This window comes from Dromaius novaehollandiae, chromosome 1 (assembly GCF_036370855.1).
Source record: "Dromaius novaehollandiae isolate bDroNov1 chromosome 1, bDroNov1.hap1, whole genome shotgun sequence".
NCBI classification, from domain to species: Eukaryota; Metazoa; Chordata; class Aves; order Casuariiformes; family Dromaiidae; genus Dromaius; species Dromaius novaehollandiae.
In genome coordinates, this window is record NC_088098.1 from 13,540,745 (window position 1) to 13,564,376 (window position 23,632).

A 23,632-nucleotide genomic window follows, 5' to 3' on the forward strand; every position below is an offset into this window, starting at 1 on the left:
GATCTCTCTTTGACCTCTCACTGTCTCCAAAAAACAGATGCGTTAGACATGGGGTTGGAGAAGGGCAGGAAGGAATATTAGAAGTACAAAAATGTTTTTGCGCAAGGACCAGTCACAGAGATTTGAACTTTGTAGGTGGAAAAAGAAAACTGCAGAGGTCAAGGGTGAGGCCTGTCTTCCCCTTTGGCCTAAACAGCCTGGGAAAAGTGACTGTGAAATGATGGTTCACTGTGTCCCGCAATGCAGCCAGCAAGGGTCCCAGCCAATGGCCGTGGCATGTGTCAGCTAAGAAACCGAACTAAGATAAGAAGCTTTTCTTGCTGTTTGTAACCAAATCAGGCAACTCACTGCATACCAGAAGTCTGCATGGGTTCAAAAAGCAAGAGGACAAATTAATGGATGAAAAAAATCCATCTCCAATTAGAGATAAACACAACATGTCCTGCTAGGGAGGTCCTGAGCTGTGGCTCACTGGAGGCTGGGGGTGCGCTGGGACGGGCTCACGGTATAATGTGTCTGTGCTAATCCTCTTTTCCTAAACATCTGCTGTTGGCCATTATTGGAGACAGGCTCATGGGCTGGTGCCTCCCACAACAACCCTGCCTATGTGGGAACCTGTGTCTTATTTACGCTTTTCCACAGTAAAGTGGACTTTGTATAAATGAGAACAAGACTCAAGTACTGAACTTGTACAATAAACTGAGAAGAACATTTCCCTTTGGGCTAAATGTTTGGGTTTGTTTAGTGGTGAGTTTTGGCAGAGTATTATTGCAAATTGAAGATCACCTTCTTTGATTTTTCGCCTAAATCATTTTAATAACCAGGCTCTCTCTCCCCCTGACCTCCCACCCTGCCATTATTTCATGATATTTAGAAGAATTTATGGAAGAGCTGGCCAGATATTGAGAAACACTTTAATTCCACAATGTTGGCAGACACTTGCAGGTCATCGCTGTGCCTTGTAAGGCACATGGAGGAGAAAGACTTGCACAACATCCTAATAAACACAGAATGAGCAAGACCATGGCTTAGCGTTTAGTTGCCTTAAGGGTCAGAAAAGTCCCTTCTCATTGCAAGCCTCCATGGTCATTTGCTCCCTTGCACTGGCTATGCTCAGAGTCAGCCATACTGTGGTATATTTGAAAGTAGATGCTGTCCTCCACGGAAAGTGGCTGCAAAGTTTGGCTTGAATGGATGTCAGCTCCAAAGTGTTTCTTCAGGGCAAATCCTCCATTAACAAGGAATGTGCTTTTTCAGTCAAGTGAGGTGGTTTCTTCATATTGTGGCTAAAAATCATTCTTTGGTTAGCAAACCCTCATGCCTTTTCTCTAGCCTTACATGGCCACTTGGGTCAAAGTGCTCCTGGAACCAATGGCCCCAGTGATCAGCCAAGCAAGGACAGGAAGAGCCAGAGTTTTTTAACCATATCTGGATGCCATACAATGCAGGGTCTGGTGGGTTGTCCAACACTGGAAGAGACTTAAGTGTCTTGGAGGTCCCAGAAATGCGCTCTTGGCGCTAAGGTGCCCTAGCCCTTCCTGCCCCTGCCCCATTATTTATTCCCCATACTGCCATGAGTTAAGGAGTTGGGCTCTTCATGGCTATTAAGTCACATGTTCCTCTGCCACCAGTCTGCAGCATGGTAGAAGCACGGATGGTGGGAAAAAGCTAGTGCTGCTGCTGACAGTCCTGCCTCTGGCATCCTGCCCATGGGCAGGCATATGCCTTCCTATACCCTCTCTTTCTGCATGGTTTATGGAGCATCAGCTTGAATTACTGTCTAAGATACCACAAATGGCACACTTTTCAAAATAGCTGAGATCACTGCTATTAAATATCAAATTTCCAAGGTTTTTTTGCTTTGAAAGATTTTAATGAAGCTAAAATCCCCCTTTCTTCCCTCTCCCTGCCCAGGTTTCTCCTACTTCATATTAGTATTGGTTAAAAAAACCCCAAACCCCAAAACCAAAGGAAAACAAGCCCCAAACCCGCCCCCCCCCCCCCTTCCCAACTGACTTGGTCTCATTGGTAAAATTAAAGCATCTGCAAAACAGGAATATGAGGACTTTCCCAGAATTGAGGGTATCTGGCTACTGTCTGAACTAGAGCATTTTTCAGTGCTGCACGAAGCACGGCCACAGGCCCTGCTCCTCCCGGCCTGAGGGGAGCTGGGTAGACACAGGCTGGCTGGTCTCAGGTGCGTGAGCTGGGCTTGTGGCCTCACCAGCTTCGGCTCCTTTCCAAACTCATTTTCAAAACCCAGGGCTTTTTCTAGCACTCTGGTTCAGTCCAGCTTCATGAAGGTGGAGGAGCGCATTGCACAGACATTTCCCGTGGGTGAGAAATGCTGTGGATTTGGACCAAAACACAACGCAGAGTTTTCACAAAGATCAGCAACCAGGCTGTCTTCATCCACGTTGCGGTAGTTGGCCAAAGGGCATCACCCAAACTCTCGCCGGCTCCATCGTGGTGGCCAGCCTGGCTGCAGGGTGACGAGCCAGAGCGGTTTCACCACCACTGAGCCAAAGGAGCTGGCAGGGCCGGCGAGCTCCCAGGGCGGCACATGTGCTGGGCTTACCCGCGCCAGCAAAACGCCCTCCGCGATTTCCTAAGAGCTCAGCAGCTCCCAGCCAGCGGTCACGCACTGTGTGAGCAACAAGAGGGTGGTTGGAGGTAAGTGTGCAGGTGTCTGTGTCCGTGACCGTGTCCGTGTCCGTGTGTGTGCGTGTGTGTGCACGTGAGTGTCTTATCCACCTCCTTTTTCCATGATCTGGCACATCGCTCCTGCCGGCAGCATCCTGAACCCTGGGAAAGGCGCTTTGGGCCTCTGCAACCTCAGCGCCAGCCCTCCGCTGGAAATAAACTGCCAGAGCAGGGATACAAATTCAAAAATCTTAATTTATTGTAAATTCTCCTTTCATCTGTGCTGCAATTCCAGTGTTCTGCACATTAATAAATATACATTTGTTAAAAAAAAACCCTCCAGTGTCTAATCTGCCATAAAGCTTTTAAAAAGTCATAAAAATAGGTTTTAATTTTTTTTGTCATTAATACAACTGACCCTCATTTACTGTGACAATTCTGATCAAAATAAAAACTACCTACATCTCACTGGGACAAAATATACATACACAGATGTAAAAACAGCTACCATGGGTTATACACAATGCCTGAGCACACAGCCAAGTGTCAGACACTTAAACATTCAAAACTTTTTTCAATCAGAAAATTTCACACACTATGTTGCAAAATTTTTAAAGGACCACTATCCTTCTTCCTCCCTCCCCTTCCAAAGGCCTCCTAAGTACATTTAAAAATGCATAGGAATATAACAAAGTCAAGGTTACTGTACACTTTATTTCATTTTTTGCTAAATTCCTGCATTTTAGTTAGCCTGATTTTCTGTTTGTTCCCTTTCACATACACATTCATACAAAGAAAAGGTAATATTTTTCCAAAACAGCTGCTATGAGGAATGCGTAGCCCGGAAAACCCTTAGTGGCACCAACACGGGCACCAACAGTGCCCTGAGGACTCACTTTGAGCCGTATATTCACTCCGAAGGGAACCGCTAGCAGACGCTCTGCCCCACACGTTTACCGCGGAGGCAAACGTTCTTCACCTCTGTTTTTCCTGTTCTGGTAAAAGCTGCAGAAGGGTGAAGTTGGTGGAAACGACAGGTTTAATTTTCCTATGCTTGTGCAGCCAGAGTATTTGGTGGGAACCACGACATTGAAGCCCTTCTGTGTGCGTCTGAAACACCAGGACGGGGCAGGGCTTTGCCAAAGAGGAGGGAAATGAAACCCCAGCATCTCAAAGACACACATTTCTGCTTTGATTAGTGATATGCTGACTCCAGTAGGAAAGAAATTAAAAATAAAGCAGTGAGAAAGTAAAACTGAGCCTCACACAGAGCTTGTCCGATGGGGGAGGAGGACCTCTTCTTGGGACACACCATGGGCTGGTTTGCTGCTTGGCCGACCAACAAAGTCAGAGAAACCTACTGTACAATTACATCACTTGTTTTGTTGTTTTTGGTATGGGAAATATTGATTTGGCTTCTTCTGTACAAGGATTGTGTTGAAATCTTAGACTAAGATATGACATTTTTAGTTCTGAAGTTCTGTTTCTGAACATTTCACTGCACTTGAGAGAAAAGGCCAAAACACCATGAAATGAAGAAACAAAACATTTTTTGTTGGTTTTAGAAGAGGTTATGAAAAACATACTGTGTCCTTAAAGTGTTTCAAAATCTGGCAACAAAACTTTAAAATTATATTCATGGATTTAGATGTAATCTTTACTGTATTACTTTGAAAACTGCATTGCATCTTAAGGTGGCTTCCATGCAAACTTCAGTTACTTTATCAAATGCCAAATTCAAGTAAAATTGTGCAATGTTCATATAAAAAATATTGAAAGCTCTTTTAATCATTTTCCTATTATCAAATTAAGAAGATCAGTATAAATGTAAAATATACAAAGGAACTTTTTCTTTAGCATCACCATACAAAATATATAAAAGTATCTACACTTTTTATATATATATATAAAGGACTTTTTTTTTTAAGACGACGTGTCCATAAAGGGGTGGATAGCGATGCTGGCATAGAAACTAAAGGACACTTGTTGGGATATTTCTCCCTGGAGTCCAGCAAGCTGAATGGTTCACACTATAGCAGGACAAGACTTCACAAGAGACATCTCCTGGTGCTTGTCTTAAGGCTGATGAATTGATTTAACATAGGTCCACTGCGATAATGTGTTTTTCCACGTTTCTCCCTAGCAGATAAGCAACTCCTGCAGCATTGCTCTTGTCCGCACCGCAAACAGCTGTTTGTCCCTCACAGTGCAGCCCTGCTACCATTTCCACGTGTTTTGGCACAGGTTTGCATCCCACTGAGTGCATCATGGAGTAGCCTTATCGCACGCGCAGCCGGGCACGATGTCTCCGTTGTGAGCAGGCAGGAGTCTGCCATAACATGAAACCACACAGGAATCAGTCCCACCCTCGTCCTCCTCACTATGCAGCAACTCCTACGAAATCCGAGGTACCGGCAAGTGACACCACGGCAAGTAGTCCAGAACGCAATAGTGATCACAGTTTCCTGATGGTTCAAATTGAAGTTTCATTACTGCCTCTGTTCATGAGAAGAAGTAATCATGCAGGCTTTGGGTTAAACAGACACAGGCAAACAACTCCACCCAAAACTACCTAATACTTTTTAGTAAGGGCTCATGCTCCGTGAAGTTAGCATGCCTTGCTAATCAAATGCTTGCAAGGGAGATGCTGCCCTTGTGGGCAAGATCAGCTGGGAGAAGTGCTTACAGGTAGCACCAAAGCAATGCACTACTTGAAAGTCTACGGTGTGCTTGTAGCTGGCTAGCACTTAGGTGAAGACGTGAAGTTCACACACAAGTTGTACAAGCTGTTAGAAACCTGGTATTTCAGACAGATTCATGCATTCTGCTGTTGAACAGCAAAGTTTTGCTATACATGAAAGATGCAGAGAATAAAGCAGTTGTTTAGTACAGCAAGGTGCTAGTTCTTCGCTAGTAATGAATATATTACTTGGTAGCAGCAAGCAGTTCTTGCTTGTTAAAGACATCTATGTTTTCTTGCTAACCAGGAAATATTTCAACAGCCAATTTCCAGCAATCTGAAGATAAATTTTATAGGGAGCTGGGAATGGCCTGTGCACTCATGGACAAAAGGGGTGCCTAAAATATAGTGGGACAACGTCAGAGTTAAGAGTCAGGTGAGAAATTTTCTATCGGGTTGGAGAAAGAATTATTTGTGTTAATAAAAGGAAGGCTATGTACATAAAATATTTAGGCAGATTTTACATAAAGACTTTTGAGGCTGTTGTCCTCATTTTGAATGTGAGAATCATGAAGAGTAATGAGGTTTCTGACAATATCCTTTGCCTGAAAGCTTGCTCAGCTTTTTGATAATGTTTAGTTTAGTTTATAATGGTAAATTTGCACACTGATCACCATGCAGCGGGTGGGAATCGTACACCTGGTAATTTTAGAGTCAGGAGCTTGACATGACACTTTTCTCCATGGCTTTTGCATCTCCTGCCCCAGCAATGCTCTTCCTCTGCCCGGCGGGACGCCCTCCCCACGCTCCCCTGGCCAGCTCCTTTGCCCCACAGTACCTGGGCTGCTCGGAGGAGATTGTATGTTCTTCTGACTAAGGAAATCAGAGACTGGATGAGTATCAAGATGTACTGCTATGCGTTTGCCCTGTTCTTATCCTCCTTCTTGGGTGACCACCATCAGCCATGCTATAACTATTTGTACCCTGTTAGCGGCGGGTCCCTAACAGCCCTGAACACTCTCCCTGCTGCAAAAGGTGAGAAAGAGACCGAGGGAAAAACAAATGTTTCCAAGGTCCAAAGGGGGGAAGGTCAGCGGGTTGGGAGCTAAGAGCAGGGACCAGAGGGGACCCAGAGCAGGGCTCCCTGAGGGCACACATGGTCCCTGAGCGCTGGTGGGCACTACCACAACGTCCTGGGTCCTCAGCAGTAGGAGGGGGCAGAAAAAGCTCGATGTGTGTTGCTAAGGAAGCTGGGGAAGGTGATGGTGAAGTCCTTGACTTGGTGGGGCCTTGGGTAAGGAGGGCATGGGTGTAAATGAGAGGGGAGAAATGCAGCCAGGACCTCAGCAGGGAGGGCTGGAAAGGGTGATCGGCATCGCTATGGGAGCCACCCCTCAGTCTCCACACCTCAGCTCGAGCCCAGGTTGCCGTTATCAGTGTCACCAGGCCAAGCGCTGCAGGTACCATGCAAAGGGGACAGGGCAGAGCCCCAGCTGCATCATCGCTGATGGGGGCTCTTGGTCATACACGTGGACGGTGATGCTGGGGATTTGTGCCAAACACAAAAGAGCACATGTTGTTCTTGTCCATGGCATGCCAATAACACTCAGTTTACCAATTCAGAGCATGCCAGGCTGACCAGTGATGGGTGTGTATTAAGGCACCTTGCCTGTGATACTTGATTTTGGCCTTCTAGTCTGTGCAATACTGTGGCTGGGGACACTGTACGGAAAAGCAAATCAACACAGTCACTGGTGAAGGGCTCTAATCCAGTCACCAGCTGAAATCCTTGCACATGTGGGAGTCTGGGGATGCAAAGCAGAGGGAGAAGCCAGAACTACAGGAGGTCTGTCAGGGTATCCCTATGTGGCACTTACTCCGAGTCTGAGGTCTCAGCGTGTCCTGTTCCCACGTGGACATTCATGGCCATGCCATTGAGCTGATCTCGAGACTGCTCCCTCCGAGGATTTTTTACTGTCACCCCTGAGTCTGAGGGAGAGCGGACCCCATCATTTGTCCCCAGGGAAGTAGTCCTGGAGGATATTGTCGTCTGATTGTAATCCGATAGCTTTTCCCGCAGTCGATTCTTCATGTTCTTATCCATCAGTGGGGGAGGGTATGTGACTCTATTTTTTAAGATGCCTGTTACAGAAAAGGGAGGAATAATGAGAATTTTGAAATATACCAGTAATTCCATTTATCAGACTGAACACAGCCAAAAAGTGATATATTTTGTTTCTTCATCAGACTTTTAGTTAGTCACCTTAATTCAAAATAAATGGATTATAACTTGCCAGCCCCAGTACCCACTAGCTTCCCATGGGCTTACATGGTTATATAGGCTGGAGTCCATTTGGAGAGTGCTCTTCCCTGACAGAGCTACTATACGCTCATTTAAAACCCTCACTCTCCCAGTTTGGCAGTGAGTTAGCTGAGAATCAATTAGGCTCAGGGGAACACAGCAAATTCCGCCTATTCTGCTTCTGGCCACACATCCCTTAGCTGGACTCACTGAGATGATGCCCACTCCACCAGGGGAGCCCAGTGCAGAGCTGGATCTCAAATGTGCTATATAATCCATCTCCAGTGGGGCCTGAGAACTGAAGCACCCCTGTACATGTACAGGCTGTGGCTGTACAGAAAGACTCCCAGAGCAACTGTGCAACTTGCAGCTGGTCTCCTCTGTCCTCAATTCACGTATTTCTCCCAAATGTGACGAGCTGGTTGTGTTACCTTTCCTCTGCTCTGGCTGCTGGTTATTCTGGTGGGACAGAGGCCTGTTCTCCTTCTGCTGCCCTTCGTTCTCTTTGTCCTGAGGCACTTCATTGCTGTGGTTCACTTGGTTTTCCCTGTGAAGCTCTACGTTGACCTTGGTCTCGACTTTGAGTTTCGGTTTCCCGCCAGGGTCCTCCCCATCGCTGGCCGTTATGCACTCTGTGGGCCAATAGGGTTTCACATGATTGGGAAGGGTATCAACTGCAATGCAAAAAAACACTAGCTCGAAAACTACTGTTTGACAGGCTTTCTCAGCCACCTCAGCTAGTTTGATCCTCTGCAGCTGGGGAAGAGGTGCGTGTCAAACCGGAGCAACGCTTCAGACGATTCTTGCTGTAGGAATTTGAGTGGGTGAAACTGAGCGTGAGCGCAGGGACTGCAAATGGGCTGCAATGCTCTAGGGCTGCGAAGACGGCCACAAAATACGGTTGGCAGGGTGGCAGGGTGAATGGCCCCTGCTCGAAGCAGGTTTGCTGGTAACATTACCAAGCAGTGTGGGTCGAAACTGCTCTCACAGGTGTCCAGGCCTGGTGATCCCACAGGCTCCCTGGGGACAGTGCTTCTGAGGGGTGACGGCGCCCGAGGGAAGGGAGGCACCTCGTGCTGTGTTTGTGCAGAGCACCAGCACGCAGTCTGGAGGCTGCTGTGCCGGCACAAGACTACCAGAAACCACTGAGGCCAGGAACGGTGGTCCTGTGTCAGATGTACTGACCTGAACCAAAGGGTGACAAGGTGGCAGAAATACTGAAACAGTGATCTGGGGTTGAAGTTGGGGTTTGAAGGCTTGCTGGCAGAACTATCACTTTTCATTTGCCCAGCGCCCCCCAGCAGTTGCACTAAAGAATGGACCTATCGAAACCATTTAAATCTCAGGCTGATTGCACACAAGTCAGTGGAAACTGGGGTGAGAATAATACTACGTTGGCTGAAGCTGGAACTGCCTCTTACACCGAAATTACAGAATGTGAAAGAGGAGGTGGCCACCAGGAGCCCTGAAGAGCCAAACACACTGACTGGATTAGTCTCTCAGGGTGGGAGGGTAGATTCATGTCTCCAGTCTTTAGATGTGTATCTTGCTAAGCTGACCTACCTTCAGGTAAGATGAACTGTGCCTAGAAGAGCCTGTACCCCGCTGCACAGTGCCGATATTGGTTGCCCATGATCTCAAACCCTATAGGTCCATGACCTCCCCTGACCCCACTAAACCTCTATGCCTGTATTGCATATGAGGAGAGGCAGGTGTTTCTTCCTCCTGCCCTCAAATATCCTGCTCTTTCTTCCTTTTCCTCTTCCTTCTTGTGCTACTGTGCTGGCTGAGCAGTGCCATTTCCGAGTGCTGCAGGAACCCCCCAACAAAGCCCACTGACTGCTGCCTGCCTCAGCATGGTAAGTCCCTGTTGCAGATTTGCTTATGCATCCTTCGTTGTTGCAGTCATTCACCCTGAGAAAAAACCTTTGGGAGGAAGAAAGACCCTCTAAGGTGGACAGAACAAGGATCTCTTCGCAGTAGCTAGGTACAGCAGTAGGCATGCAAAGCTGTCATCATTGTATGCTAGTCTGGTAAATTTGTTCCATCACCTCTAAAGTCATTTTATAGAAGGGAATAAATCCAGTGCTCTCCCCTTGCACTAGGAGTACCTTTGGGAGTGCTGTGGAGCGGGCCGCGTTCATTATTCTTGGAAGTAGCTGTGTTCCACTTTTTTTCTGTCTCGATCCCGTCTTCCTCGCTGTCCGAAGAATGGGAGGAGGCGTAAGAGCTGCTGTGTTCATCGAGTGACAGTTCGCTGTCGGAGTCTGAATCATGCTCTACAAATGTGGGAAGGGGAAATACTGAGATGAGAGTGTAGAAGTCAGTCAGACAAATCTATCTGGGTGAGTGCACACGGAAAAGGAAAAGGAAGGCCCCTGGTTCAGGACGTGCTAGGTGCGAGCACTTACACCCATAAGTGTACATAAGACTAAACAACAAGGACTAAGTGATTCTGGGAAGGGCAGCTGCTCTGCTTAGCTAATAGACAGGACCTTTAATCTACCTGGGGGTCCAGAAAGGAATAGGAACTTTTTTTTTCACTACTCAATATGCAGAACAGTACCTCCACAGGATCTCAATCAACACTACACACAGGCAAACCAAGTTACCTAGAGATAACAAAAATCTGTAAACGCACTCTTAAAAACTCCTACAAGGCAACAAAATTTAACATCAAGACCCCAAATGAAAGGAAATCAGCCAAGAAGCACTTCTTATTTTCTTGTACAAAATGCATAGCAGTAAAAGAAGATATTGCCTCAAGGTCTCAAACGTTAAAAGATCTCCAATTAAAAATCAAGAGAAATAGCATAACTTGTGAGAAAGAACATGGACGCCAGAAACTGTCAACAGCTGTGACACCTGTCAAATTAAAACTGAACCATCACAAGATGCAGATACATTATATTTTCACTCCAGAATTCCCTAGTAAGGCAACCACTGTGTGTTGTTATGCCAAAAGCATTATTTGAGAATGAGGCACAGCAAGACACTAGCTATTCCTACTATTACAGAAGCCTTTGAAAAAAAGTGCCAAGAAGGAAAAGGTGCACAAGACCATCAAAGCATTTCTTAAAAAAAAGTCTTACCATTGGATTTTGATGGATTCCTATGAAAAATGGAGGAATCTGCTTCAGTCTGACCAGCCCTTGCTTGACTTGAGGATCCACTGAGCTTATGAGCAGCCTCATCCCTTAGGGAATAAAAGCAAGGACTTCTCTGGTCAATGTACTGTTCTTAACAAGGCAGACATACAGATGGGATTCATCTGGTCAAATGCATACAGCTACAGCGTGAGCTAGCCAACTGGTGCTTCCTTTATCGTCAGTGTAGTCACTTTTACAGCAAGACATAGCTTATCCTCATGTAGCTGTCTACCTTTGATCACATGAATCACACTCCGAAACAGCCTAAAGTTAGTGAGCTAAATTCCACCCCTGGAGACACAGCTGAATGTAACATTTTAACAGCCAAGCAGCATGGCCCAAATAGTTAACATGATAGTTACCTCAACCTCTGCACTGTTTGGTCAGTGCAGTGATGCAGGGATGCAAAGCTGTTGTAGTTGCATGCACCAAAGATGCATGCAAAAGAAAATGCACCATAGAAAAGGAAAGTCACATGAAACAGAACTGTTAAGACATAAAACATGTAGCATTTGAACCAAAACATTCGTTTTGATTTTTCTTTTCACAAGCGGAATGAAAAGGGAAAGGCAAGCACCTGAAAGCCATGCACCTGCCACCTGATTACCTGAGAATATAAGCAAGGTAGCTATTGTGGCTCTTGGCTGACCTGACGGTGCTTTCTAGGGAGACAGTGGATTCCCCAATAGTTGTGCGATACATATTTGGCTCCTCTATATATGTGTTGTTACAGTTCAGAGATCGCTGAAGGAGAAAAAGAGCAATAGTGAATGATAAGAGGCACTGTTTTCACAACTTGACACGCAGTTGGATTTCTGATCTGCCCAGACAAAGCCCTCTCCCTTCAGCAGAGTAGTTTGATTTGGACAGAGGGCAGATATCCCATCGGATAAAACCTACCTCCCAGGACTGCAGGGAAAAGTGTGATGAACAATCATCTTTGGTAGTTTTTAGAATAGGAAACTTGCTACATAATAACCTAAAACGAACTTTTACATCAGCCCTAGATGGGGGATGTCGGAGACCTTGTATTTATAAGAATGATATTTAGGGATGTTTTTGTCTGTGAGCTTATGTATTTGAGTGATTATATATATACATACACACACAATATTATATATATATGTTTATATATAATATAAACACACATACACACATACTTTTCTCTACTAAAAAGTAGATTTAGACCATGTCTGTTTTGGTAATGGGCAAGGGCCTAGTCTCTGCTCTAAGAATAAAAGGCAATGGATGGCAAAGCTCAAGTCCATACGTCTGAACTCTCTCTCTTCCCAAAACAGGGTGGTTTTATCCATATTCCCTGTTTGTGAACAGTCCTTGGCCCTTGTCATTCCTCCCCTTCCCCTAGCCATGCCTACACACGGACTGGGAAACTGCTAGGTTCATCATAGCTAAAACCATGTCAGGGAGTACACTAACAGTTAAATACTATGCATGACTGCGGGCCAGGACTCAAGTGTATGATTTGGTCCTCTTTAGTTTACTAGTGTAAATATAGTCACATAGATTGCAATATATCTGGAGGGGTAACCAGCTATTTCTATTTACAAGTTTCAAATTGTCCATTATATAAGTAAACATGACTATAAACTAATCAGAAAATTGCAAGTAATTAAGTAGTTTAGAACACCACACATACACTCTTGTGTAGCTTTCTTTGAAATTTTCAAGAATAGAAAATAATGAGCTCCTACTAAAAGTCCACATTACTCACAAAGGTCTTAAAAGTCTTGAATGAACCAAGTGGTTTTTGATGCTGAGGGAAAAATGATTTCTTCTTCTCAAAAGTTTTAATTAAAACTGTAATCAAAACTTCTGAGAGACACCATCAGTAATCTTTGTACAAGACACTGTAATCCATCAGAAAATTCATTTAATTACAGACAAGCCACCTATAAGTGTATTTTAGATAACTTTTCTTCTAATGCAAGAAATGTTTTTTTCATTTTTTTTCTTACCGTTAATAATGTGGCTCTTGTTGCAGTAGAATCGTCTGGAAGAGGTTTCTTTCCAGTTAAAGTATTCTTCAAGTGCTTCCTGACTTCTTTGTTAAATACACAGTGGAAGAAGAAAATGAACAGCCCCTGGATCATTTTAGAGAGAGGAAGAATAAATCAGAATGATTCACTTCTACCAAACTGGAAATACAAACAGATCTTAGCAAACAGCCTTTCTGAAGCAACCTCTGAATTCCAGTCCACAGTCTGTGATTTCAACAGCAACTGTGACCACAATAACAATAACTATTTTCTGTCTTTGACCGAATTGGCATCGATTCATCTCCCAGGGCTTCTTTGTAATTTATTTCCAAGTTTTAAATGCACATAAAGGGCCTTGGAAAACATATAAAATGCTGTTTTCTTCTATTTAGATAGCAAAGCTCAGAGTAGATGTTGGCCTCCCTAGTAGCTGGGGAAGGAGCATTCTTCTCAAAATATGCAAAAGGGGCCTTTAATGCCCCACTGGAAGATATTTCAGGGAGTTTCAGGTTTGTAACTGTATTAAGATTTTAGAGTTTACACACTGATGATTAAACAAAATCATGAGGAGCACATCAAAAATATCATAGCCGTTAGTGAAAACCTCTTAAAATGGGGAACTTCTGTGGTAGGTATCCTTAATACTATTGCTGAATGAAGTTTGGAAAGCCTTGTGAGACATCATCAGTGGGGAGACTATCACAGAATCACAAAATGGCTGAGGTTGGAAGGGACCTCTGCAGATCACCTAGTCCAACCCTCCTGCTCAAGCAGGGTCACCTAGAGCACGTTACCCACCCAGGATTGTGTCCAGACGGCTTTTGACTATCTCCAAGGAAGGAGACTCCACAACTTCTCTGGGCAACCTGTTCCAGTGCTCAGTCACCCTCACAGCAAAGACGTTTTTCCCTCATGTTCAGATGGAACTGCCTGTGTTTCAGTTTGTGCCCATTGCCTCTCGTCCCATTGCTGGGCACCACTGAGAAAAGTCTGCCCCCATCGTCTTTACACTCTCCCTTCAGATACTTATACGTGTTGATAAGATCCCCCCCGCCTCAGTCTTCTCTTCTCCAGGCTGAAGAGTTCCAGCTCTCTCAGCCTTTCCTCATAGGAGAGATGCTCCAGTCCTTAATCATCTTAGTAGCCCTTTGCTGGACTTGCTCCAGTAGCTCCATGCCTCTCTTGTATTGGGGAGCCCAGCACTGGACACAGTACTCCAGATGTGGCCTCACCAGGGCTGAGCAGAGGGGGAGGATCACCTCCCTTGACCTGCTGGCAATGCTCTGCCTAATGCAGTCCAGGGTACCATTGGCCTTCTTGGTCACAAGGGCACATTGCTGGCTCATGGTCAATTTGTTGTCCACCCGGACTCCAACAGATCAGCCCCCACCCTGTACTGGTGCAAAGGGCAGAGATATCCCAGCTTTTGCCCCATACATTCCTTCATCCAGCAGTATCTCCTGGCGGGAACACTGAAATCCATCCACCTGGGCAGTTACTGGCCTGCCAGGAACAAACATTCATAGCTTTCTTGGGGCTGTGTGTATGGGTGGGATGCATGTGTATTTGCTCTGAGGGAATTCATGCAGCTGCCAAACTGTTACCAGTTTTGGTTGCAGATACAGCATATAGAAACTAGTCACTCATGAAGTTGCAGCTGTACCAACATCACACGATGCCTGCATTTCCTGATTTCAGCCAAAGCAATTGAGTTAGAGTAACTTTAAACTTCAAGCTCACTTTCTAAACATTCAATCAAATGCAATTTTAGCTGGCATTAGCTCTCTAGGATTATTCATTAATAAAATTCACATAAATGTCTCCTTAAAAATACAAGTTCGAAGAAGGCAATGACATGAAACACCGCATACCACCATGCCTCTCTGGGTAAGTTTGGAAAATTCCAGCTGCTGACTTTCCTCCCTCTCATCACATTTATGTTTAATTTAACTTTATTCTAGGCTTGTGGAAGCCTGGATTTATAGTCAGAGTAGATGCATTTATTTCACAGCAGATCAGTTGCAATGGCAAAATAACCTATTTGATTAAAATAACCTGATTTGATTTGGCCTATTTGATGTGCTTTCAAGGCATGCTGGAGAAACATCTCTGGAGGAGAGCAAGTAGACTTCTTTTTCTCTTTTGCTGCAGTTTGTGGTTGTTCTCCTGTGACTGACAGGACTGTCCTGCTGGAGCTGTTGTTTTAATATTACAGGCACCTGCCATGATGGTTACTGCCATACTTGGTCACATTTAAGTAGTGACTAACATCAAGCTTCATGACTTCCTTGCCACGTCTCCCACAAGTAACTATATTCTGCATCATTAATTAGCAAGCATGCACACTAGGACAGTCAATCCAGTAAGACTCCTTAGAGCAAACAAATCTATTTGAAAAACGTTTGACTCATTTCCTTAAACAGTAAATGAATTTGTGAAAGCCTTGAACTCTCCACTCTGGGTGAAATGAAATGCAGTCTCTTATTTTGTGGTAGCAACAGAAAAACCGTTAACACTGAGCATGCAGAAGACAGCAACAAAGACTGTGAGTATACCTAGTAGGGGTATAATTGCGTACTCTTACTTAGCTGTCACAGGTCACAGTGTTCAAGCATCTATCTTAGAATGACTAAAACAGAGAGATCCATTTACTCAAGGTTATGATGAAAACTCTTTTGTTTTGGTGAAAAGAACCCTCTCTTTCAGAAAAGTGAGTGAAAATTGCACTTAACATCTCTGCTCTTCTTAAGTTAGACCTGTTCTGGCAGGTAGGAGGTTTGGGCTCAGCACTGCATTTGCCAAGGGCGGCCTTTGACAAGGAGCAGGCAGCTCGGCTCTGCGTGCTGCAGATCTGCAGCAGCAGCAGGGAAATGCTGTCTAACTTACCTGCAGGCAGCTGAAAATGGCAAAGAGATAGTGAAACGTCATGACATCACTATTCACCGCCATCAGCCCCAGCAGCCACGTGGCGCTGATGAGCAGCAACAGGACGAAGGCCGTTCGCAGCACAGACCTGTAAAGCAAATACACGCAGTCATTTGCATCATGACAGAAGAATAAATAAAATAGCATGGCTTCCCAACGCTGGCCATGCCAAGTAATGTTTCCAGGTCCCTTTCCTCTTCGAGCGTACATGAACTGCACAGCACACAGACCTGGCTGGAGAGTGACTAGCAATTAGGCAACTGCAAAGGCCCTTACGGAAAACAAAGGCAGTGTTTGGTGGGGAGAGCGCCTAATGCCTAGACACTTGGCAAGGCTCTTCAGGAAAATTAATACGGTGTTCACTGGCCCCCAGTTCCCATCTCTCTGATTACACTACTCAATGCCTTAGAACATTGAAGTTAAAAAAAAGGTGATATCTTTTCAAGTCTGTTTCTAAGTTTTTTTCAAACAAATGAGCCTGGTAGCCGAGCTCTACTGTTCAGCCTTGTTGACTCTGCGGAAGAGACGTGGGGAGTAAACGGTCAAGTCTGTCTCGCTGCTGTTTGTCAAGTTCACTTTCACATTCTTTCTGGGCATTGCAGTCCAGGGTCTCGGATGGAGAGCACTCGGGGGAATGCCTGTTTGCTTAAAAAGGTTATTTCCACAGACACTTTAAAAAGATGGTCACAGAAACAGTTCTACTGGCAAAAGGTTATTTCTACAAAATGTAGATTATGAGTAAAATCACTGCCATTAAGTAGCAATTATACTCCGTTTGTTTAGGGAGGTTTAAAAAAGAAACTTAAAAGCATAACCTGACAGCCAGTGTTGAATAAATAGCTAGAGGAAATCTTTTGAAATCTCATATAGCTACCTATTTAAAAAAAGGGCTGTCTTGCCACTAGCTAATCACATTTTAGTCCACAGGTAAATTATAAGCTAATGGGAACAGGCTGCCATAATAGCTAGGAAATGTGGCAAGTTGCAGCTGGTGGGGCTTTCTGCTCATCCCATGTGTAGTAGAACGGGGGATGCAGGCTGGGCTTCAGAACGGCAAGCACAGAAAGTCATTGCCAAAACAAATCCCTTAATGCCTGCATTCCTGAGGGGACACCTTTCTGAGCCAAGAGCTAACACAAGGAGAGCCTCTCCCAAAATTACATCTACCTTGAAATTGCCATGGGGCCGAGGTGAACCTATTTTGTAGTAGGGAATACGTTAAAAGATCTGGAAGGACTACAGTGATTCTATACAGAATGACCAGTCCTTTAACTCTTTCTTCTCTTCTCCTGTCTCATCCGCAGTACCAAGCACCATGCTGAACATTTATCAGAGCCTCCAAGAGGGCCCCAGGAATAGATGATGGTAAAATGCCTCCCATTTCCTCTACCAATGTGGACTGGCTCCTTCTCCAAATACCTTATTTGTTCCCCAACCTAACGGTTCCCTTAAGGCAACCTGTCTCTTTATTATTCCTGGACAGAACTTCTTCTACGGGTTTTTGAATCCTGGCTCCAAACTTACATGACTCCGTTTTTCTCAAATGAACGTTGCCTTTGTCTACATGATGCTTTCACTGCTAGTATGAAGATGACAGTGTTTATCTGAAAGAGAAATTGAAATAACAGCATGGATTTTTTCCTGCAAATTTGTTAGAGCTCAGCTTTCATTGACAATGGAATTTTTATCCTAAAAAGGGTTGTAGTGCCAAAAATATTTTTCCTTCAATTTACATGTCTCTTCAAGTTCTAAAATTCACCTTGTTTCAAGCCAACATTAGTCAAAAACGTCCGGGGACTCTATCCTGGTGAAACCCAGTAATACTGCCCTACAACAAGAGACTTGAGTGAAACATAAGAACTCAAGAATGGCTGTCCTCGACCAGAGCAGATTCCACTTAGCCCAGCATCTAGTTTCGGCTTGGGCCAAAGAGGAGTGTAATATAAAAACAGAGGAAGCATATAGCAATAATTGCTCAGGATGCTCCTCCAGCCTCCAGTGATTTACAGAGCTGGGATATACTGGGTGTGTTTGTACTTAGTCATCTATGGTGAATACTTATGCTGTGAGCTGGTCCGGCCACTTTTTGAAACCATGTAGAGTTTCACCACCGCCAATGTCCCACTTCAGGGAATTCTAGAACTGAACTCCACGCTTAATGATGAGGTAGTTCCTGTTTGTTTTGAACCTGCCATCTCCTTCCACTACTTGCACTGGAAAAGACACTGAACAGCTAGGTCATCAACGGGGGCTGTCCTGTGTCTCTGGTAACTCTTGTGACACCTCTCTGCACCTTCTCCAGGTCCACTTCATGCTTTTTGAGATGAGGGGACCAAAACTGCACTTAACAGTCAAGATGTGGTCACTCCAGGGTATACATTTTCCGGTCGTCTGTTACTGAGGGAAGTTTTAAGTGAGAAGTTAAACAGCAGTCAATTCTCTAGAATTCCTGAAATTAGAATTATTTAATATTCCTTCAGAACTTCTGGATGAATAAAGTCTGGCCCTAGTGACTTGTTATGGCTCATTTTGTTGATGTAAAGAATACAGTTACTTCAGATTGTGCCTGCTGATCAACAAAACAGAAAGAAAGGTAGTAGTAAGGCAGAGGTGGACCAAGATGCCCACTCCACCATACTCACAACTACAACAATTACAATGGGTCCAGCGAAACTCCAAATAAGAGTGTCATGAACAGATAACCAGCAGAAATCAGGGTTCCCATAGCCTTGTGGGTCCAGGCCAACAGCAAGTCCTGAATCACAAAATGGAGAAAAAGGACATCAGAAAGGTGCTTGCAAGGCCTTCTATATAATCAGGCACAATAATAATATTTTGAAATCACTGTTTGACAAACAAAAATGATAATGGTAAAATGTCATCAGTAGAACAGTCCAGAAAATAAAAATTAAAGCAAATATTGAAATAAAATTTTGGTAAATCAAAACCTTTACTTTAGTCATTCCATATTAAATGCCACCGAATTTTGCCTACAACATCTGGCTACAAAAAACTATAATAAATCCATGTCCCAAGTTAATTGTTGTTCAACACAATTTTATAGTCAGATTCACAGAGAGTGATGAAGCCTTTAGGGTGAGTGACATGCTGAGGAATTTCAATAAGCTCATGCAGCAGAATGACATGAATCATAGCTGAAGAGATGTCTACACTACAAAAAAGGTGCATTCTTAACTGCTGTGAGCTTACTGTCATTAAAATAACAACAGAGACAAAGGAACCTGCGAACTAACGTAAGTTAACTGCTTGAGTTCAAGTACAGCTGAAAGCCTGAGATTCAGTTCAAGTTGCTAACCCAGGAAGTGCCTACCTCGCCTTGTTTTTACTACCATTTAAAATGAAGTGCGCTAATGTCCCCAAGGCAACAGAGTAAAGAACATACCTTTTATTGCTTTAGTTTCTGAAGCTTGGACATTTCCATGGGAGTCTTTGAACCTCTACCTGGAATGTTGATTTTGTGACCTAAACCATATCCATATGGAAATGGACTGGGGTTGCTGCCTTGGATCTGCAAAATACTGCAGAGTTCTTCCTCCTTGAAGACGCAGAATGTAGTCCTATGAGGCCTATGGCCAATGACATATGATAAATGGCTGCAGCACTTTGTTTAGGTGTCAGGAGGCACCTATGGCAGCGAGCACATGTCCTGATTCAAGCAGGCATCCAAGGTTCATGGCAGTGCCATTCTCCTCCATGGGAATTCATGTGTATCAGTAAACACCTTTTTGAATTGAAGCCTGCATGGTTTGATGAAAAGACTGAAAAAAGGAGAGGTAGCTACACTTCACTCCATCTGTATAAAGTCTGGCCCACAGCCAATATTCACATCTGGTACAGGCCTACACTCTATGAAAATTAAACTGGCTCTTTGGCAAAGCAGTGGATATTGGATCTGTTTTCTCCGAAGTGTGGAATGAGATAGGATTGCTCTCTCTCTCTGTACTCCTATTGGCCTTTTCATCACTGCCTTTAGCGGTTACCATCCAGAAAGAATTAGCCATAAATGATTAAGGGACCATAAAGTATTTTATACAGATGTAATTCTATAGACACAGTCTGTTTCCCAGGACTTGATTTCCCTATTAGTGGGACTTAAACTACAATTCCACCAAACATCTGGCTCTAAGATTAATTGGCAGACAGCAACATTTTTTCACTCTCAAAATCCTACCCTTAAATTCTCCATTAAACAAATGGAGCAAATTGCAGTCTTCAGGTATGTGGCTCAAATTTTACTGCAGACAACAATATGTGAAATGACACTTTACCCAAAGCCAGAATTGAGCCAGTGCAATTTAATATAAGGAAATGTTTGGCACATCAGTTAACTGCTGCACCCTTGTCACCCCGGGTGGCGCGAGCTGAGTGCTGCCATGCAACACAAGCTCAGCTCACTGATGTTTCCAGGAATGGGTTGATTTGACGGCCGAGCCGAGCAGCCTGCAGGGACCAGCACCCACCCGAGGAGCGTGCCAAGGACGTTTCACCCCTCTGAGCTCCCGCAGGCTCTGAAGCCGTGTGGGACTCGGGGCTGCTCCCAGCCTCGCCGCTCCTTTGACTCATCACCTTGCTTATTGTTTGCAGCAAATCTGCAGATTCTGAAAACGCTGTTGTCTGGGGGCTATTGATTTTAGAAGAAAGAGTGGGCTAAGTAAGAACCTGTTTTAACAGGAGCACTGCTGTCTCCATGGCAAAGCAAACCCTGCGTACAGATAGCAACCGGGTAGCATGTTTTCACAAAGACACTCTGAACAGGAGGGGTCCTGCTGGGTGCCAAATCCAGCCTGTTGCTCCTGAGGCAAGGAAATCATAAAATCCCCTTCCTAGATGGATCAGACTCCATCTTAAAACGAGCCAGCTTAAAGCAAATTTAAAATTTTACACTACTGCTCCCCATGGGGAATATCCCAGACCCTCACTCTTTGGATGGGTATAAGCCTTCTTCCAACTTCCAGCCTACATTTCATCACGGCAACTTGCTTTTGTATTCTGTGATTAAATGTGCTTCTTCCCTGTTGGAGTGTTCCCTACGTAAACATTTTGTTAAGACTTTTTTCCTCCCTAAAACTCAAGGTTTCATTTAGCTAGCAGTCTGGTCCCATCCCCCTTAGGATCACTATGTCCCAGGTTGAAATGAATGTGGTTTTGAGCATGGAAAAATAACAAAAAAAGAAATACAGTTGGGTAAATCCACTGCTGCTGTAGCTTCATTTCTTCAGGATAGCTTTAACAGAGATGAATTGGGCTGGATATTTATCCTTTAAATTAGAAAAATGTCCTTTGGATATCCAAGACTAAAACCCTTTCCCATACCTAGACTTTGCTACTATTCGGAAATAAACACAATGCATCTGTCATAAAGAAGTTTAAAAGAAGCTGTATTTAAGATGTATATTATGAAGTTGGAACCTTCTTATGCTTTTGATATTAAAGTTTAAAATTTATAAAAGAAGCTTACTTAAAATACATATGGTAACAAAGTGATCAAGAGGCAAGAAATCCTTTACTCTGCTATTTTACTTATGATGAAATAATTTTCTCTTTAGATGATTCCTAAAATTGGAAGGGCAAACTAATGGTTTATTTCACTTCATCCTTCATTCAGCAAAATCCTCTGACTTCCTCAATAGCAGGGACCTGATTTTTTTATTTAAGTGAACTGTAAATTCAGTAGATTCATAGCTTAAATGACAGCAGACAACCCAGAACCATAATTCATCATATATGCATAGTTGTAATAGTGTAAAATAGTTCCATACTACAGAGAACAATATCTATGTAGAAAAATGGAAAAATGGGGTAGCTTGTAACATTTAGATCGCATACCACTGCTCTTGAGAAAGTCTCAATTCATTTAAAGTTCAGGAGAGAAACACTTTAAACATGAAACAGAGTATCTTTCTGACAAAGTTCTTCTGAAGAGTTATGTGTTCTAAAATAAAAACTGTTTGTTGTTTACTGCTATTTAACAATTATTCTTCATTTCTAATAGAAATTATGATATCAATTCTTTGATGTTATTTAAATGTTCTTGACTGTATTGCAGTAGTCTTGTGTTTACTGATAAAAGCTACACAGGTTTGAAATATTCTAGAAGTTCAAACACAATTTCTATTTAAAATATCAGGAATATGTCCAGAGCGGTAGCGCTTTCTAGGCTGTACCTGCCCCTGTATCCTCTATAAATGGATAAAAGCAGAAATTATTTATGCACAAGGTGAAATGGAAAAAGTTACCAGTTCTCCAGAAAGGATACCTGTACTATTCTTATGCTGCATTTGTGCATTATACTTTTTAAGTCACATGGAAAAAAACCCAACTGTATTTGTAAAAGTCTAACTTGTTCTGTAATATTTTTCCAAGTGTACATGAATGACAGCTATTTGATCTGAGAGACAGCTAAAGTTCTGTCATTACTGACAGTGTTTTGTTATCTGCAAAAATAAAAGTAATTGTTTATGTTAACTGTCTGACTACGATTTGATTTCCCATATGGCAAGATATATCCTGAAATAGTTGAACTGAAAAACCCCGCTCCAACTGTTCTGTGAAGTGCACTTCCCAAGGAGCTGTCTGCCTGAATTAACGCAGCACCATGTGCTTAAGGTAGCACTTGAAATGTCTGGCTGCAAAAATAGGCACAGTGAGGGTGGAGACAGGTGTGCTCCTGTGGATCACATTGGAAGAGTTTAAAAGATTACTGCCTCCCTCCAGCTTTGCATTATTTTTCCTAGACTGGAAGTTATTGCCTTTGTATCTCTAATGAAGTAAAAGGCTGCTCAAGTATTCCCAGTTTGCTTTCATGCCAAGAAAAAGTTATTGCCTTTGTATCTCTAATGAAGTAAAAGGCTGCTCGAGTATTCCCAGTTTGCTTTCATGCCAAGAAAAGCACAACTGCTGAAATCCCTTTCAGGGACCAGTTCCTGCTGGTAGAGGGTGAGCAGTGGGGATGTCCAGCGAAGGGCAGGAATGCCCAGTGGGTAACATCGCTTCTGAAGCTGCTGCACCCAGCTCCCCATGAGACGGCACGTCTATGCCCTGCAGCTACCAGCACAAGAGAGGAAAATTTCTGAAGGTTGAAAGCAAAGTCATTACCATAAAAATGTTATTCCCAAGCACTGTTAACAAGTCCTGTTTTAATCTGCATTCAATTATGTTTATGTTATTGTAAAACCCTCAGTATCACTTTAACTGGGACAATGGATATTTGGAACACAGATCTGCCAAATTCAGGCTGACTTCTGGTATTCATTATTTGGTGTTGCCCTCATTCAGGAAAGCATTTCAGTGCCAGCAGCACTTGAGCACAGGCACAGCTGTCTTGGACGGAGTAACTTTCCTGAATCTGGCCAGTGAATATGGTAGGGAAAGCAAACAAAGCTGTTTTGGGGTTGGTGAAGGGTCTCCATTGACTTTTGGTACCTGTTATAATGGCGGGAATGCCCCAGCCAACGACATAGTAGAACCGCATGTGCCCAAAGTTGATGTTCCTCACTTCAGTCAGCATCCGGTAGATGTGGAGCTGCTCCACAAACATCCACGCAAAGGTGCTCATGTAGAAATAGTGCAGGAGGATGGCAATCACCGTACATACGAACTGCGGAAGGGAAAGGGCACTGAAATTAGAGTTGCTGTGCTGAATCACTCAACTTGGTGAGTCACTGGCTCCCCAGCGCAACTGAAGGAAAGTTATAATAGAAAGGTTTGGAAGAAAGAATACATTGCCATTAATTTACATTTCTGACAGCTTTCAGAGTTTCAGAAAGGCTGTTCACGTAGTGAAAACTAAGTTTATTATCATTTGGCCTGTGCCGAGCCCAGTTGGGTTGTACACTATCAGTCCAACGTGGTTTTAGTCAGTGCCCTGCAAGTTCTGTGGTTATTTCCTCTGAGCATGTTTGCTGGAGAGGTGATG

The 23,632-nt window shown here is 43.8% G+C and overlaps 1 protein-coding gene across 7 annotated transcripts in view; it reads right to left on the minus strand.

Annotated features, from left to right (window-relative positions):
* Positions 1-2,878: 2,878 nt before the first annotated feature.
* Positions 2,879-23,632, minus strand: part of CELSR1 (cadherin EGF LAG seven-pass G-type receptor 1) — a 181,436-nt gene continuing 160,682 nt past the window's right edge. For 2 of the 7 annotated variants that reach the window (XM_064506072.1, XM_064506068.1), the window contains exons 25-35: positions 23,140-23,314; positions 18,339-18,451; positions 17,221-17,300; positions 15,658-15,784; positions 12,751-12,876; positions 11,382-11,518; positions 10,718-10,821; positions 9,737-9,904; positions 8,057-8,299; positions 7,201-7,465; positions 2,879-4,972 (exon numbers count right to left, since the gene is read on the minus strand). In XM_064506072.1, the coding sequence (XP_064362142.1) occupies positions 4,909-4,972; positions 7,201-7,465; positions 8,057-8,299; positions 9,737-9,904; positions 10,718-10,821; positions 11,382-11,518; positions 12,751-12,876; positions 15,658-15,784; positions 17,221-17,300; positions 18,339-18,451; positions 23,140-23,314 (1,602 nt within the window). In that variant the 3' untranslated portion in view covers positions 2,879-4,908. Of the gene's footprint in view, positions 5,142-7,196; positions 7,466-8,056; positions 8,300-9,736; positions 9,905-10,717; positions 10,822-11,381; positions 11,519-12,750; positions 12,877-15,657; positions 15,785-17,220; positions 17,301-18,338; positions 18,452-23,139; positions 23,315-23,632 lie in introns of those variants that run through there. The other 5 variants (XM_064506092.1, XM_064506100.1, XM_064506079.1 and 2 more) reach the window with 5 other exon arrangements.